Here is a 16,324-nt window from a genome sequence, read left to right as displayed (position 1 = left end):
GATGTTAGTCATGGCATTTTTATACGTGGAACATTCAACATTTTGATTATGAACATTTACATTTAATATATAAAATCAAATGATTTACTGAAACTATTTAGTTCATTTACATGGAAAGATTGCGGTTATAAAAAAACAAACATTATGTTGATATTGATGTAATGCTTGTATAATCAGAGCATGCATACATTTCACAAAAATTGCAAAGGTAACATTACTATTAGCGAACTGTTCTAAACACAATTTCCAAGCGCGTTCATAACATGACCAATCCCCTCTCCACAAAGTGCACGTGTGCGCCAGCTGATACTGACGAACTGTCAGAACCGCGCGCTTGCGCAATGAGGTGATGGGGGATTTCCAGCAGTAAAACGGAAAAGGTAAGGTGTAGAATGTTAGTGGCATGTCGTTATGATAAAACAGGTTTTTACAACAGCAGGAAGTATGAATGTGTATAGCTAACATATTAATTGATTGTCTTGACATATGTGGGGATTTAAATAAATAAAACCTTATCATGCGATGGTAAGCGAGAAAGCTAGCTTCGCAGAGATGGGCGTTCTCTTGCCGTGGACTGGGGGCCCATGCCACAGCTAACTACTGTATTCTGTGGCTAGCGTTCATTAGCATTACGACTTGCCAGGTCTGGCGTGTAAACGCCACTTAAACTGCGTACCTTGATGATTATGATTTAGGTCGTTGTATCCCGTTATCTTTCATATGGTACCTAATTTTAATAGTACTGTAGTTAGCTGGCGGTGGCATTCGAACATACTTCCATAGCTAGCTAACTACCCCAACTGGTTATGTATTTTCAGATGCTAGCCAGATAGCTAACGAGCTTGCATGGCGGAATACTATCTCCGACGCGTAGCCCCGTCCCTTTTGCCTTCAGAATCGCAAATTAGCAAGACATGGTGTTTCATAGTTAGCTAACTAAATTGTTCAAATTAATATTCGCTGGAGTTTGTTCAGGAAACTATGTTCGCTAGCCAACTAGCTCTGTTAACTACACGTCTACAGTAGGTACAGTAAGTAAATGTCTAACGTCGTCACCGCATCCAGGTCAGTTGCAGTGATTGGCTGATATCCCTTTCCAACAAAATGTAGGAATCGCTTTTGCCTTAAATTTCGACATTGCTGCATGTAAGTTACATGATCTAATTAAGCTACTTATTTAAAAGAAATTGAAAGGCTAAATTGATGGAAAGCCAATATGTAGCTACGATATAGCTGAATCGTTCACTGACGCAAGCCCAAATGTGAATGTCAAAAGGATATTGCTGTTATATGCAGATTTAAGAGGATTGCTTGAAATAGAACGTAAAATAATATTACATTTATTTTTTAAAACAATAACATTCTGCACTTGCAAATGGTTATCTTTCAGAGATACAACATGTAGCTTGCCAACTGCGTTTGGAGCTAGTTCTTTTTTATTCCTCGATCATTCGTGCGAGGTGGATGCGAGTGCAATTCTGTCTATATGTATGCGAGGCACTCGTTCTCATTCATCCTACGTTTTACAGAGTCAGTTGCAGAGTTAAGTGTCAATAGCAGAGTGGGTGGTGTGTCACTCACATATTCCTATTCCCACACACAAATTATCTTAACGTTACACTCCCTCCCTGTGCTCTTCAACCCATTTGTTTCAATTGGCCATTTTGCATGTTTGGAACATTTTGACTGCTGCTGCTTCTGAATCACCTGATGATGTCAGCATTGCAATGCATTATTTTTGTTGCTTGAATGAACGCAGAGCTGATTGGGATGTCCCAAGCTCAAAACATTGTCATTATTGGCACAGTCAAACATGTGTTTATGTGTAGGTTATGAGTGTTTTTGTGTGTATACCCAACACCATATCCTTCCTTGTTGTTGCAGCTTGGAGTTGGTTCAGAAAATGCAAACCATCATTATCTTACTCTTCTCTGCATAGTGACCTTGAACTCACTACTTTGGTTTAAATGACATGGCAGAGCCTACACCACTGGATTCAACTCTGGACCACTAGACCTTTGATCACCAACTACTAGCCCCATCTTGCTTCTGCTTATTTGTCCTCATTTGTCCTGGTGAACCCACATGGACTGTCAGCTAAAACAATAACCAGAAATGCGCAAGTGTGGTCCTACAGGCAAAAGCCTAGCCATCCCAGTTAGCCTAAATCAGGAAACAGTAAAATTACACCAACACCCTCTTGTCATCTAAAGAATGGTGACGGCTTCCTGAATCCAACCAGGGGCGCATTCTTGTGCGTTTCTCAACATCCTCCGCGGAATCCTTTTGTGTGTGTTCACGTGTGACCTGAGATGGCGGCGTAGGGGGGCCGCTGAGCGCGTCGTCCCGGTCCGGGGCATGAGTGAGGGAGCGAGGGAGGGGCGTCACGGCTGAGCAGTTCACTGCCGCACTGCCAATGGATGCTAAACTGCAAGAGGACCTGTTCCGGAGGTACGTTGCATGCCTGGAGAGGCGGCTGGAGGACGGTGGGGGCAACGCGGGCCCTGGGGGAGGCGCTCCTGAGGCCGGCAGCGAGGCCCTACTCTCCGCGGCCACAGCCCTGCTTGGGGCCTACCAGCCGGACCCGGGCCAGAGGTTCCGGATGGTGCGCTTCTATGAGGTGGTGGAGAACGCTATGCGCTGCCTGAGAGGCTGCAGTCTGCGGGGCCTGGAGAGAGCCTTCCACACCTTAGAGACAGTCTGCACCAACCTGCTGCTCTTCCCTTGGAAGAAAGAGTTCCGATGCATCAAGGTCTGTACCTGCTGCCTAAGGGTCTTTTCACACAATTCATTTTACTATTATTTTTTAAGAATACTTAGCTGTGTACTTGAAGAGCCCATTGAAAATTACATATTTAGAAATTAATCTGTTAACTCAGACCCAGCTAATGTTGTGGACATAATGTAATCATTTACTTGCAACCTAAACTTTAAAAAATATAAATTATATTTTCCTGAATAAACCATGTGGTTTAAAAAATATATCTAAATGTCTTATTGCAGAATTTATTTGAGCAGTATGTGTAGAAAGTTGCATTATTTTTAGCAAATGTAGAAAGAATGCAAAATCATATGTTGTGGCTTTTATAAATGACTCATTAAGGGCCTGTCTCTGTCCACTTTCAGTGGTCTCCCAATATTAGTTATGAAGATATGATGTTAAGGAAGCAACCCAGACCATATGAGTTATTTCAGTTTTGTTTGCACGTTCAACATTCTTAAACTTGCTTTCTCAAGCAACAGAATCATTTCGTTTAAAATGTCAACTTTTCTCACAACAATGCTGATACATTGGCTTAAGTGTGTTTCCATACCTCTAACATTGTGTAATAAATGTAGGTCAAATTATACTGGGTGCAGATAGTTTTACTGACAATGCCAATTTTAAAAGTGGCATCGCATTGGGGTTAAGATTATAGTTGGTCTTTGTTGAAAAATAGAGAAGATTATTTAAAATATAGGATATTTTATTGGGCTGAATAATTAGAATTATGACCACATAGTGTATTCAAAGTTGAAGACTTTAAGAGTTCCAATTACAATAATGTTTGGTTATGTTATAATTGTTAAAAAATGAAATGATGTTCTTCACAAATGTCTTGTGTAAATATATATTTTTTTAAAGTGGTGTCTAGTCAACTAACAATCTGGGTCAGTCAAGCTAATATTATCAGAACAAAGCTAAAACCTAGCTGGTTAAAAAGTATATGCTATGTTTGAAAGGACATTTTTGGCAAGTTAGTTAAGGTCTGTATGCAAAGACCAACATTTGCAGTGCAATTGTGCACCTGATATGAATTGGCATGATGTGCACAATAATGGCATTTTTAATGCTCACGTTTGTGTTGCTGGATAAACATTCTGAAACGTATTAATTAAAAATACATTTTACAGTAGGAGCCTTACATGGGATCATCCTGAAATGTTTCTTTAAGCCAGCATTCTTCAAGGATCTTTAATCGGTTCTCTCTTTTACTGTCACTGTCCTTTTTAGCATTGTGATGGATATTAATGTCATATCCAATTCCCAGCAGCTTCTATATTATCTCATTTTGTTTGCCTGTTCAGTGATGTATTATTTAGGCTTTTATAGAAGTTATTGTTGACATTCTTTAAGGTAGACACATGAACTGACCCCTTTTCAAAAGTCTGCATACCCTTAGTTCTTAATACTGTGTATTGCCCCCTTTAGCATCAATGACAGCGTGCAGTCTTTTGTAATAGTTGTCTGAGGTCCGGAATTCTTGCAGGTGGTATAGCTGCCCATTTGTCTTGGCAAAATGCCTCCAGGTCATGCAAAGTCTTTGGTTGTCTTGCATGAACCGCACGTTTGAGATCTCCCCAGAGTGGCTCGATGATATTAAGGTCAGGAAACTGTGATGGCCATTCCAGAACCTTCCCCTTTTTCTGCTGTAACCACTGTAGGGTCAACTTGGCCTTGTGCTTAGGGTCATTGTTGTGCTGGAAAGTCCAAAAGCGTCCCATGGTCAGCTTTCATGCAGAAGATTGTCTGCCAGTATTTGTGTGGAAGATCTGATAACATGCTGCATTCATCTTGCCATCAATTTTCACAAGATTCCATGTGCCTTTAGAGCTCACACACCCACAAAACATCAGTGAGCCACCACCATGCTTCACAGTTGGGATGGTATTCTGTTCACTGGTATTCTGGTATTATGTTCATCATATTGTGCTCCTTGAAACAACCACACTCTCTTTACAGAGCAGCCTGTATTTCCTGAGGTTTCCTGTGAGTTTTTCTTGGTATCCCGATCAATTCTTCTGGCAGTTTTGGTTGATATCTTCCTTGGTCTATTTGACCTTGGCTTGGTATCAAGAGATTCCTGAATTTTCCGCTTCTTAATAAGTGATTGAACAGTACTGACTGGTGTTGGCAAGGCTTTGGATATCTTTTTATATTATTTTCCATCTTTATAAAGTTCCATTACCTTGTTACACAGGTCTTTTGACAGTTATTTTCTGCTTCCCATGGCTCAGTATGTAGCCTGCTCAGTGCATCCACGTGAGAGCTAACAAACTCATTGACTATTCATGACTTTAATTGCCATTTTCACCTCTGTGTGTCACCTTTTGTGCCCGTAACAAACATTCAAGTTCCACAAGTTTGATGACCTGGCCAATAGGTGGCCTTAAGAATTATGAGCTGGCCAGTCGGTGGTCCAAAGAATGAGCTGGCCAATTAGCAGTTTTGCATTCATATATTTAAAGATGAAAAGCCCTGTCGTGTATCCAAGTCATTGATTTAGAAGATAAACGAGATCACATTTTATAGCACTATTAAACATTCCAAAGGAACTTATACCCTTCAAAGGTGCCCTAGATGACAACACAACATAAGCTCAAACTAGTTCCTTGGGAGCTATTGTCCAAGCCTTATAACATTTGCTACATTACATCCTCTCCAGGTCTTAACACTAATTAATTTTGATGAAAATGTAGTCAACAGAAGACTGTCATTGTTAGTCATTGAATACAATGTATGCAGCTGCCCACACTTCAAACGTTTTGACATACCATATCACCACAGTATTCCTAACACTGGAGTAGAAAAGAAACATAAAAAAAGAAGTAACTCTTATTTTACACCAGCTCATTGCTTCTGATTAAAACATGACCAAAATGGATTACAAGGTCAGTAGATATCTCTATAGCTGCTATGGTTTATAATTAAATGTGGTGAGGGTAGTCCCTACCCAGATTTGTCCAACAGAATTAATGATTTGCAATCAAAATGGTTGGTTTAGTGTATTGAACACACCACTGTCTCACACCAGCACACTCATACTCTGGACCCATTCCAGTTTGCATACTGCCCTAACAGATCCGCATACAACCCCCTCCATGTCCTGCACTGTCCCATCCAGACAAAAGGAATACTTGTGTGAGGATAGTGTTCTCCAACAACTGCTTAGGGCTCAACCACATAATACCCCCCAAGCTCATCACTAAGCTCGGGACCCTGGGACCGAACACCTCCCAGTTGCGGCTGGGCCACGCACCTATGGTACGGGTAGCCGGAAATATATTTTCCACATTACTCCTTGTAGTGAGGCCTCTCAGTGATGTGTTTTCAGGCCCTTCCTGTACTCCTTGTTTACCCATGATTGTGTAGCCGCGCCCACTGTTGGCCATTGTTAATTAACAATGGCAACTAGTAGGGCTGCAACAAATAATCAGTAATTATGATGATAAAAAAGAAGCTGTCAATGGATTATCAATTAGTTGAGTCTGTAAGATGAAGCACTTATTATATACACGCACAGTACCAGTCAAAAGTTTTGACACAACTGCTCATTCAAGGATATTTCTTTATCTTTACTTTTTCCTGCATTGTAGAATAATACTGATGTTTTATAGATTCTTTGAAGTTGCAACCATTTGCCTTTGACAGCATTGCACACACTCTCTATTCTCAACCAGTTTCATGAGGTAGTCACCTTAATGCATTTCAGCCAGTAAGTTGTGTAGTGAGAAGGTAGGATTGGTATAAGACTACTATCGTTATGTCTGTATTGTAGTCCATATTATGCCAAAAACAGCACAGATAAGCCGAGAAACGACAGTCCATCATTACTTTAAGACTTAAAGGTCAGTCAGTCCGGAGCAAAGTTTCAGTCGCAAAGAAAGAAAGAGTCGCAAAAATAATCAAGCGCTTTGATGAAACTGGCTGTCATGAGCACCACACCCGGAAAGGAAGACTCTGTGTTACCTGTGCTGCAGAGGAAGAGTTAATATGAGCTTACAAGCCTCAGAGATTGACAATTAACTGCACTTCAGATTGCAGCCCAAATAATTGCCTCACAGTGTTCAAGTAACAGACACACCTCAACATCACCTTCAATGGCTACCACAACATTCTGCAGCAATACGCCATCCTGTCTGGTTTGCGCTTAGTGGGAGTATCTGGGACTATATGGGCTACTTGTGTGCGTAGAATTGGTTTACAGTTAAGCATGCTAACTAAGCATAACCATATTTCTGATTTGATGGTGTGCGACAAGTGTCATGGAAACATAGAGAAAAATGCACCCCTGATTCTTCTCAATTTATTGAATTATAGGGATTTTGTTTTTGTGCTGGCGTTACGTTACTGTAGCAGGTAGCTGGTTTTGTTAAACCTCAATTTTGGTTAGCAGCTACTAACTTATAATCAGTAGCATGCTACCATTGGTATAGTATGTGTCTTTGTGCTACGATCCTTTACACCATCCCTTTTGTTTTCTATGAAGTACCTATGCTGGAGTTGCTGGCTTAGTTTATTATGCTCTCTTGTGACAGTCAAACTTCCTAATGACTGATCATTGATGAACAAGACACTGTAGCTATTTGTAAAATATCACAACAATGATTTGCTTATCAATGAACTTTAACATTACTTACTTTATTCATGAATCTATTTTCTTCGATTTTGGTCATTTCTGCTTCTCAAAATAGTTATTTGCATCCCCACCGAGGAGACAGGGTTGAGGTAGGTCACCGAGTGGTTCTATGGTAACCGTCTCTACCTTAACATAAGGAAGACGAAAAAGTTGAGCGGAGGATTATCACAACACTAAAACGTATACAGACAATGAAAGCGAGAATCAAATAAGGAATGAAATTCCTTTATGAAAGTTGATTAAACCGAATGTTTCAATATTGTCCCATGTAAGGTGTATTTTGTGCAAAAAGTGAATTGCATCAACAAGGGTAGAGGTTCCTTTGTGTCGACATGAACAAACTAACATGCTCAATGCACACAGACAGTTGTGAACAGTGTGTGACCCCCCCCTCCCAGGGGGTTGAAAATATATTTCACAAGTCCTCAGGATCTCGAAAGATCTCTACAGCTGCAACGTCGAGAGCATCTTGACAGGTTGCATTGCTGCTTGGTATGAAAACTGAACAGTCCTCAATCAGAAGGCATTTTAGAGGGCGGTGCAGACATCACTGCGGCCAAGCTTCTTGTCGCTTAAGATCTTTTCACCAGCCGCTGTCAGAGGAAGATGACCAAATTTGACCACTATAATACCACGTGGCAGACAGGGCATGTAGCTGTGTTATAGTATTTATGTCAGATTTTTCACAAATGACTTGACTTAGGTTCAACCATTGGTGGCTTGGTGTCTGACCTGCTTTTGTGACTTACTGGCTATTTGTGCTTGGCCTGGATAGGCTATGATAAGGGAAGTTAATATTAGCAGCCCTAGATACTCAGTCTTTCTGTTTAGCACTGGGAAGTTTGCACTACACACAGCCTACATCAGCTGGTTAGCTGCGGGCGAGTGTGGGCAGTTAGGCAGTCAAGCTTTGCTCCGATTCCGCCTCCAATCATACACAATGCGTAGGCCAATGTCTTGTTTCACTGTAGCCAACATGTCGCCAACCTTCTAGTTAGCTACCCTTTAACTGGCTAAGAAATAGAAGCTGATGTATGAAATAAAACCAAGAGTGTTGAGTTTGATATATAACCACTGCAGTCAAACAACGTTTGCCTCTCCCTGTGGAAATGCAGTCTGTCTTTTGTCATCTTGCTTAACTATTGCAATTCCCCATTAGCAGGATATTCTGACAACTCTCTTTTTTAGCGAGGGTGCCTTCATAATAGCCAGTTTTGTTGAAAAGATGTGTCACTGTTTTTCTTATTTTCACTGGGATTTTCTTAGTTTGGACATGTATAAAGCATAACCCCTTTTGCAATGTTAAAGCTTGGCTACCTTCCATCTGGACATGATCATTAACCATTTTAAAGGCAACAAGTTTAATAATTTAACAAGTCTGGGGTGTGTCTAGGGTGTCGTGACAGGGTTTTTGGTTAAATCCCTTTCAGTTAGTTTTTTTTGACAAAGCATTTCGCAAACAAAAATGTTTTGGTTAGCATAATACCTCTACCCCTGATTACACAGACGTTCACAACCTATTTAGAGCCGGTAAAGCATGAAGTATAGTTAATGTTAGTGACACAGACAGAAAGGAAAAGCGATAGCAAACCATTCAGATCCAATTCCTCTTGGAATATGCTATATTTTACTTTTTTACTTGATGTCTACGACCAAAAGTTAAGCACCAAGACTCAGAGTTCGCACATAGAGATTAATGACATTACTCAAGATTCAAGCATTTGATGCACAGACTTGGGATTTGTGACTTATATTTAAGGTTTAGACCCTTGACATCTCCTACCACCAGGCCATGAGACTAGCCAAAAGTCTGCTAGCCAAAATTAGAATTTTGTAATTTTTGTTTCCAGACCATAATTGCTTTTGAAATCAAAGGCCATTTCAAAATGAGTATTTCAGAAGGGCAATTACGTTCTGTTTCCTCATTAGGATCAAGATTGGGTTTTAAAAGGCTGAACATAGCAATGTAAATGCACAAAATATTTAAAGTGAACTTGCACTCAAACTGAGTGAAATGGTATTTGTTTTAAGAGGACCCTAACTGCTGGAGTCGATGTGTTCCTCAACTTAAGGCTGTGCTGGTCCCTGGGCTAGTGTGTACAAATGAATAGTAGGACCGTTCCTCTAACCCCAACCTTCTCTGCATCTCTCCCCCTTTTGCAGACCTTCACAGGCCCGTATGTCTACCACCTCCAGTCTGCCTTGTGTGACGCTGACCTCCGCTCCCTTTTGCGCTCTATGGGCTACTCCCGCGACCACGAACTCCAGTTCCATGTCCGTGACCACCCCGGTGGCCCGGCCCACTTACGGCAGCTGGCCTTCGAGCTCTTCTTGGCGCAGGCTGAGTGTCGACTCCTTGGAGAGGTGGTGGCTCTGGCCCGGGGCTCTGCCTCGGAGCTGGAGGCCCTGGAGCAAAGGAGGGGCTGCCGGGACGATGCGGCCGGCTGCGCTGAGGTCCTTCGGCGGCGGGACAGCCTGGGGGCCGACATGGCTCGGCTCTCGGTGCGGCAGGCGGACATCGGCCACCCCCACCACCTGAGAAGAAGCGGACGGCCGTCCAAGTCGGTGGACGTGACAGACGGAGCGGGGCATTGGCACACGGCCAGCAAGCCTGTCCTGAAAGCCTCCCTGAGCCTGAGGAAGGAGCCCCTTTTCGTAGACACGGAGGAGGACATGAAGGACGAGATCATCAGGCCCAACACCACTTCCATGTTCTCTGTGGCCGCTGCACCTTCCTACAGCCCGTCAGCCGACTTCTTCCCTATCCAGTCCCCGCCCTCAGCCGACACCTACTCCTCCTACCACCTTTCCTCTTTGGATGAGATTGATCTGTACACGGAGAGAGGCGGGCCCGGCGTCGGAGGTCGACAGACACCTTCAAGGCCCCCCTCCCGGGAGCCCCGGGATGCCAGGGACGGCTGGGTGCTCAAAGCCCACGGCGCGCACTCTTCCCTGGTGGCAAAGTGTCAGGGTTGTGGCCTGGGCTGTGCCAGCCTGACCTCCTGCCCCCGGTGCGACATGATCCTGTGCCCGGCCTGTCACGACGTTGAGCCCTCCCCGTGCTGTGGCCTGCAGGACTACCCCGCCCCGAAATCGCCTCGCCCGTTGGACGGTTACCTGCCCGTCAAAGAGAAGCTGTCGGTGTACTCCAGCACCCACGCCAACCACCCCCACATGCACCCCCACCCCCTGACCCTCACCCACCAGCACACCCACCCTCACCCGCAGATGGTGGAGAAGCCCCTCATGGCCACCAAGCTGTTTTCCAGCAAGTCGGTCAGCGCCGCGGCCAACAGCGACCGAGCGAGCATGGGCGGATCGCGGTGTGGCTTCTGCAACAAGCCGGGCGCGTCGCACACCTGCGTGAACTGCTCCAAGGTGTCGTGTGACTCATGCATGAGCCTCTATGCTAAAGACGTGTGCACCCGCAAGAACCCCCAGCACAGCTTTGTCCCCAACCACCAGCTCAACTTCAAGTCTGGAACCATATCACATCTGGTCTACCGATGAGCTGGGAACAGGCGGGAGTTGGTCTTCTCTTGATCTCTTTCTTTGTGGTTTGTCATGCCCCCCCACCAATCTCCTCCTTTCACTGCTCCCTTTCTATTTTGCTTGTCTCTCACCCCGCCCTTGTACCTTTCACTGTCCCTCGTTTCCTCTCCCACGCCCTCTGTTGGTTCTCTCTTTCAGGTGTGGCTGTGGAACGCGTACAGTATATTATCATCCTATCTCTGCCTTGTGAAAGTTCCGGCTTTTAAATTGGTTCCTATTCTTCCGTACGTCTCCGCCCGCTGTAGCTTAGTCACGTGATGTCGTAGCTCCTCCCGACTCCTTAAATCTAGTCCTCCACTCCTAACGAAGGGGGGGGGGGGTGTAAGAAATGCTCTCCAAATAACACCTAACAATGACTATGGTCCTCAGGCATGGAGATCCCCCTGGGTGTCGAGGAAACTTCTGGAGCTGCGTGGTGTTCCTTGAGGACATTTTTAAAACTTTGACGAGGAAACAAACTAACAAGAACAGTAAACTTACACTGGAATTCGATAGTATATATATTTTCAACGGTTCTTCATTCTGTAGATTGATGTGAGACTGTTAGAAGGGTGGGGATTGGGGTATGGGGAGAGTCTTTGGGTTTCGGGGAGGTGGGAGGTGATGCTTTAAAGGGATATTTTGAGACAATGGTCACATGCCATAATAGTATATTTAAAAAAAACAAAAAAAACATTGCCTTGTAAATGTACCTTCAGATGTTTTCAGTGTATGGCTGAGATTACCATGCTGCTTTAGAAATGAACATGGAGAGGTGTTGTTTTCCATGGACTCCTTACTGGTAGATAACCTGTTGTCATTTATCTATTTTTTTATTATTTAATTTTTTAAATTTTTGTCATTTAGCAGATGCTATTATCCAGTTTTCTGTCCACCCATGTCACTTTCATATTCCCCTCATTCCTCTAGTTCAAAGTGTTATCACACTGATTACTCACCCAGTTTCTTTTGGAGGGGGCTGTTGTTTTGAAGTGTTAAGCCGGGGACAGCCCCGGGACCATACAGTCAAGTTCCCTGAGTAGATGCGTGGCTAGGGTCATTCTCACACTGACATTTAAACATCCCAGGTAGATGTCTCCTGTCCAGGAACAGATTCCCCTTCAAATTCCGGGTGGACAATCTGGCCTTACGTGAGACAGCATGCATTACCTGAAACACCTCAGTCTGTCTACCTGATATGTATAAAGGGATTCTGCAGTGCACATAGTCCAGGGGTGAGTTCAGCTCAGCTAATCGTCGGCCTGCCTGTGGGCAAACGTCACACCATGAACTAAGGACTGTCAGTGAATCCAGTCATGTCAAAGCCTCAGCTCTCCGTCTGAGGTATCACAGTTTAACAAAGTGACTTGGAGATGTCATGTTATAGGTCAGAAATGGAGACAACACAGGCCAAAAATGGGAATTGTTTCTGACCGGTGAACCCAATTGGTCACTGCTGCCTTACATTATTCAACACCTCCAGCTAGAGAAAAAGGGTGATTGTTATCAGCATCTATGCACTGTTTCATATCAACCTCTAGTCTTAGACACTAAGCCCGGTCCTGGATCTATGTAACGTGCTTTAGTAAAATTTGATAAATATTGTTGTCATGCCGTATGCACAAAAGCATTATGTGGAAGATCTAAATTTCATACTCTGCCTCCTCCCTCGTCATCTCCTCAAAATGAGCAGAACAGCTTGCGAAGAGCAGTAGTGTATGCATTTAAGATCGTCCCTGGGATGTTGGCTGGACAGAAGACATGGGCCATGTCTGAAGTCTGCCTCGGCTGCTACTCCAAGCATTCTGTGCTTTAATGGAATGACCCACGATTTACAGAGTAGTCTTCGGTAAGAAAGAACGCACCTAGCAATACATATCAGCACACTAGGCATGTGCTGATGTGCATTTACATTGATTCCTGCTATTCATATGTGCTGCAATGACTTACCAGATGATTTTAGTGGAGGGTCCTCTTCAATCACAGAGATCTGAGCCACTTGGTGGTGTCAATAGGGCAGCATGTGTCATTCTGGGGCACATTCATCAAAAGCCATCGCATGTGAACCTAAAACCCCAGTGATTTACTCTGCATAACCTGTTACTTGTGAGCCAGCTTCGCTGTTGGTCTATAACCGCTCATGTCCAGGAGGCACAGCGTTTTAGGCCATTCAGAACTAGGAAAGGCAGTTATAGCTGTGATGGGGTCTGAATAGGTAGGCTGTTTTCTAAATTCCATCAAAGTGTGTAGTTTGCGTGGTCCAGGGTGTGATTTACAAGAAAGTGTATATGATCTATTATTCTGAGCAACCTTTTAGGTTGTAATAGAGTCAGTTTTAATGAAGCCTTTTTCCAAAATGGTTAAAAATCATACATTGATGTAATTGCTGAAGTGACTTATGTTACTTTGGGAATGCTGTGGAAAAATGAATTAGATTTGTTTTTACCTGTAGGAAGGGTGCTTCTTTTTTGATTGGGTTGAAAGGTCTTTCCAGAGTGGCCTTAGGGAGCAGTGCAATTTGCCTTTGACCTCTTCTTTCTCTAGTGATGTCTCTTAAAGGGCCAGAGAGATAAAGCCTAATTGACATGTTCTAATTCTTAGAAATGGTCTCCTTTCCCCCAAGTACTATCACCAAGGTTCTGATAATGCCAGGTGAGATGATCTCCATTTTGTTCTCACCTATATAGTGTGTGATTCAGTCAGACAGACACAGCGTCTGTGCAGTGAAACATATATTTACATTGCCTGGCTGGCAACATGTTTAACATTTCAGGAACCAAAAGGACAGTAAATATATTGCGGACTCTACAGTGAATATGACTGAACAAAAGTTGGCCTCACAGTAGACAAGAAAAATCAAGGTCACTGAAGAGTTGCCGACCATAACCCTTCGACCACAAGATTTTAAGTGAATTCTTTAAAATGTATTTGTTCTTTAGGAACCTATAGTTGGTCAAGGGGAGACAGGAACTTGGAGCTATTGTGCAAAACCAATCAAAATGCCAAATGAAGAACTAGTAAGCCCATTTCAAAATTGAGCTAGGCAGATTTGATGCCATAGTCACAATTTGATAGGGTTTAACTAAAAGAACATGTCTTTGGATTAACTTGCCTTATTTAGCTACTGTTTGTGGAGTAGAATGGTGGATTACTGAAGAAGAGCACCAGATATGGTTGCTGGCCCCTAAATAACTTTTCTCTGAATTCAGCTTGTTCTAGTTGTGTTGTAGTTTAAATTCTATAGGTGAATCACTGTATTACCTGGTGTGCGATAAGGGCTACTCAATTGTCAGTCCTCAGAGGCTTTTAACTGGTAGGCAGACTTCAGTATTCGCTCAGCTGTCTGGAGTTATGTCAATGTTTCTAATTTTATTCATGGAAGGCACTGAAAACTAGTTTGTGTGTATTTGGTCGTCCCAAATCCACAACGTCACTATTTTCAGCTATAGTATGTCATTTTTGTCTGCATTAATTCTTGTGAAAGTTGCACTATTTGGGGAAATAGTATGCCATCTGATTCACCATTTGTATTTATTTTTTCCAACACATGTAACTTCCTATATGACAGGAATCAATCACCTCTTCCCTCTGCGGTTATCTTACCAGTACAAAAAGTAGTGGTTTTGTTTGTATAGCCTTCCCCCAACCCCTCAAAATCTCACCCCAACCTGTCCTTGGCATGCTCTGTATCTCATCCTTACCCCCGCTCCCTCCTTTCCCGAGAAATGCCCTCGCCCGCTGTTTCGCCCGCTGCCCCCCCCCCATTGACACTGAGGATCATCACACAACGTGTGTGTCATCACTACACGGCCCTGCAGGTGGGAGGGGGAGAGGAAAGAGTGAAAAGTATATATAAATCTCTCTCTATGAAAATGTTAATGAATAAATGAGATTTTTACAAAATAGTCCAATGTGTTTTGTGAACTTTTTTGGGGATTCTGCACTGCAAAGGTTTGTTTCTTGCCACGAGCAACCTGGACTGGTTAATTTTTTTTTTTGTCATAGTGACCGTGGGGTTAGTGACATTGACAGGTGACTGCATTATGTCCATTCTAGAATGGGCACCGAAAACCCTTTGCTGCCCATCCGTGTTCCTGGAGATCTACCATCCTGTAGATATTTTCCAATCCCAGTTGATTTAGATTCATATCCAGATTCAGGTTTTCTAACTTCCGGTTAGAGAGGGAAACTACAGACGGATGACAAAGTAAAGGAAAGAATTACGAATGCAGATGCTTCCAGACTTTTAGAATCTATGCCAAGGCTCTTGAAGCTGTTCTGGGGGCTGGTGGCCCAAGACCTTATAGAGACACGTTGTTGGTTTTTCCTTTAATTTGTCACCCATCTGGAACTATCATTTTGTCTTTAGAAATGTTATGCAAAACAATTTATTTTCAAAGGTTTTTCACATTAATTTTGAGATTCCAATCCTTGTTAATGTAGTTTGTCCGATGACGTCATTCCACCTTTAAAAAGCACAACACTCAACTTTGACAGGTGCCGTCTCGGGTTCTTCTGAAATCTGTTCAGCTGTAAGTAAAATCGGCAATTAGAAACTACATTTTTGTTTAAATATAATTAGATCCCTGAGGAATTAAGCTAATTGATTGCAACTATAGAATATTATAGTCCCTGTCAGATGTAACCACATTTTCATAATGATTAAGATATGCAGACACCAAATGAATACCCAGAAATACCCCATACCAATGGCCAGAATAAATTATTAGTTATTTTTATATTTTACAGCAAGAATAAAGCTGAGGCTTGGACAATTGTTTATTCAACCTATGCCTTTGAACTTGTTGGATGTAATGCCCACTCATTTTTGGCTATAAGCCAAAAATCAATAAAAATGTTTTTGGTGAGAGTTGAGCTCTTAGTTTAAACCCTGTACTTCATTGTAATATACACTCACCTAAAGGATTATTAGGAACACCATACTAATACTGTGTTTGACCCCCTTTCGCCTTCAGAACTGCCTTCATTCTATGTGGCATTGATTCAACAAGTTGCTGAAAGCATTCTTTAGAAATGTTGGCCCATACTGATAGGATAGCATCTTGCAGTTGATGGAGATTTATGGGATGCACATCCAGGGCACGAAGCTCCCGTTCCACCACATCCCAAAGATGCTCTATTGGGTTGAGATCTGGTGACTGTGGGGGCCATTTCAGTACAGTGAACTCATTGTAATGTTCAGGAAACCAATTTGAAATGATTCAAGCTTTGTGACATGGTGCATTATCCTACTGGAAGTAGCCATCAGATGGGTACATGGTGGTCATAAAGGGATGGACATGGTCAGAAACAATGCTCAGGTAGGCCGTGGCATTTAAACGATACCCAATTGGCACTAAGGGGCCTAAAGTGTGCCAAGAAAACATCCCCCA

At 42.9% G+C, this 16,324-nt stretch overlaps 1 protein-coding gene across 1 annotated transcript; it reads left to right on the top strand.

Moving 5' to 3' along the window:
• Nucleotides 1-273: 273 nt before the first annotated feature.
• spata2 (spermatogenesis associated 2) lies at nucleotides 274-14,837 on the top strand. Its single transcript, XM_010901102.3, has 3 exons — nucleotides 274-380; nucleotides 1,885-2,752; nucleotides 9,564-14,837. The coding sequence occupies exons 2-3, from the start codon at nucleotides 2,417-2,419 to the stop codon at nucleotides 10,908-10,910; spliced, it is 1,683 nt and encodes a 560-aa protein (XP_010899404.1). The 5' UTR covers nucleotides 274-380; nucleotides 1,885-2,416; the 3' UTR covers nucleotides 10,911-14,837.
• Nucleotides 14,838-16,324: the final 1,487 nt, after the last annotated feature.

The sequence above is a fragment of the Esox lucius genome, chromosome 12, assembly GCF_011004845.1.
Source record: "Esox lucius isolate fEsoLuc1 chromosome 12, fEsoLuc1.pri, whole genome shotgun sequence".
Taxonomy (NCBI): Eukaryota; Metazoa; Chordata; class Actinopteri; order Esociformes; family Esocidae; genus Esox; species Esox lucius.
This window is presented reverse-complemented; position numbering and strand designations above follow the sequence as displayed.

Excerpts from the sequence above, each read along its gene's own strand:
- spata2 (XM_010901102.3), top strand. The coding sequence starts at position 2,417 with ATGGATGCTAAACTGCAAGAGGACCTGTTCCGGAGGTACGTTGCATGC. Across the intron at positions 2,753-9,563 it reads AAGAGTTCCGATGCATCAAG|ACCTTCACAGGCCCGTATGT; the intron begins GTCTGTACCTGC and ends CCCCTTTTGCAG.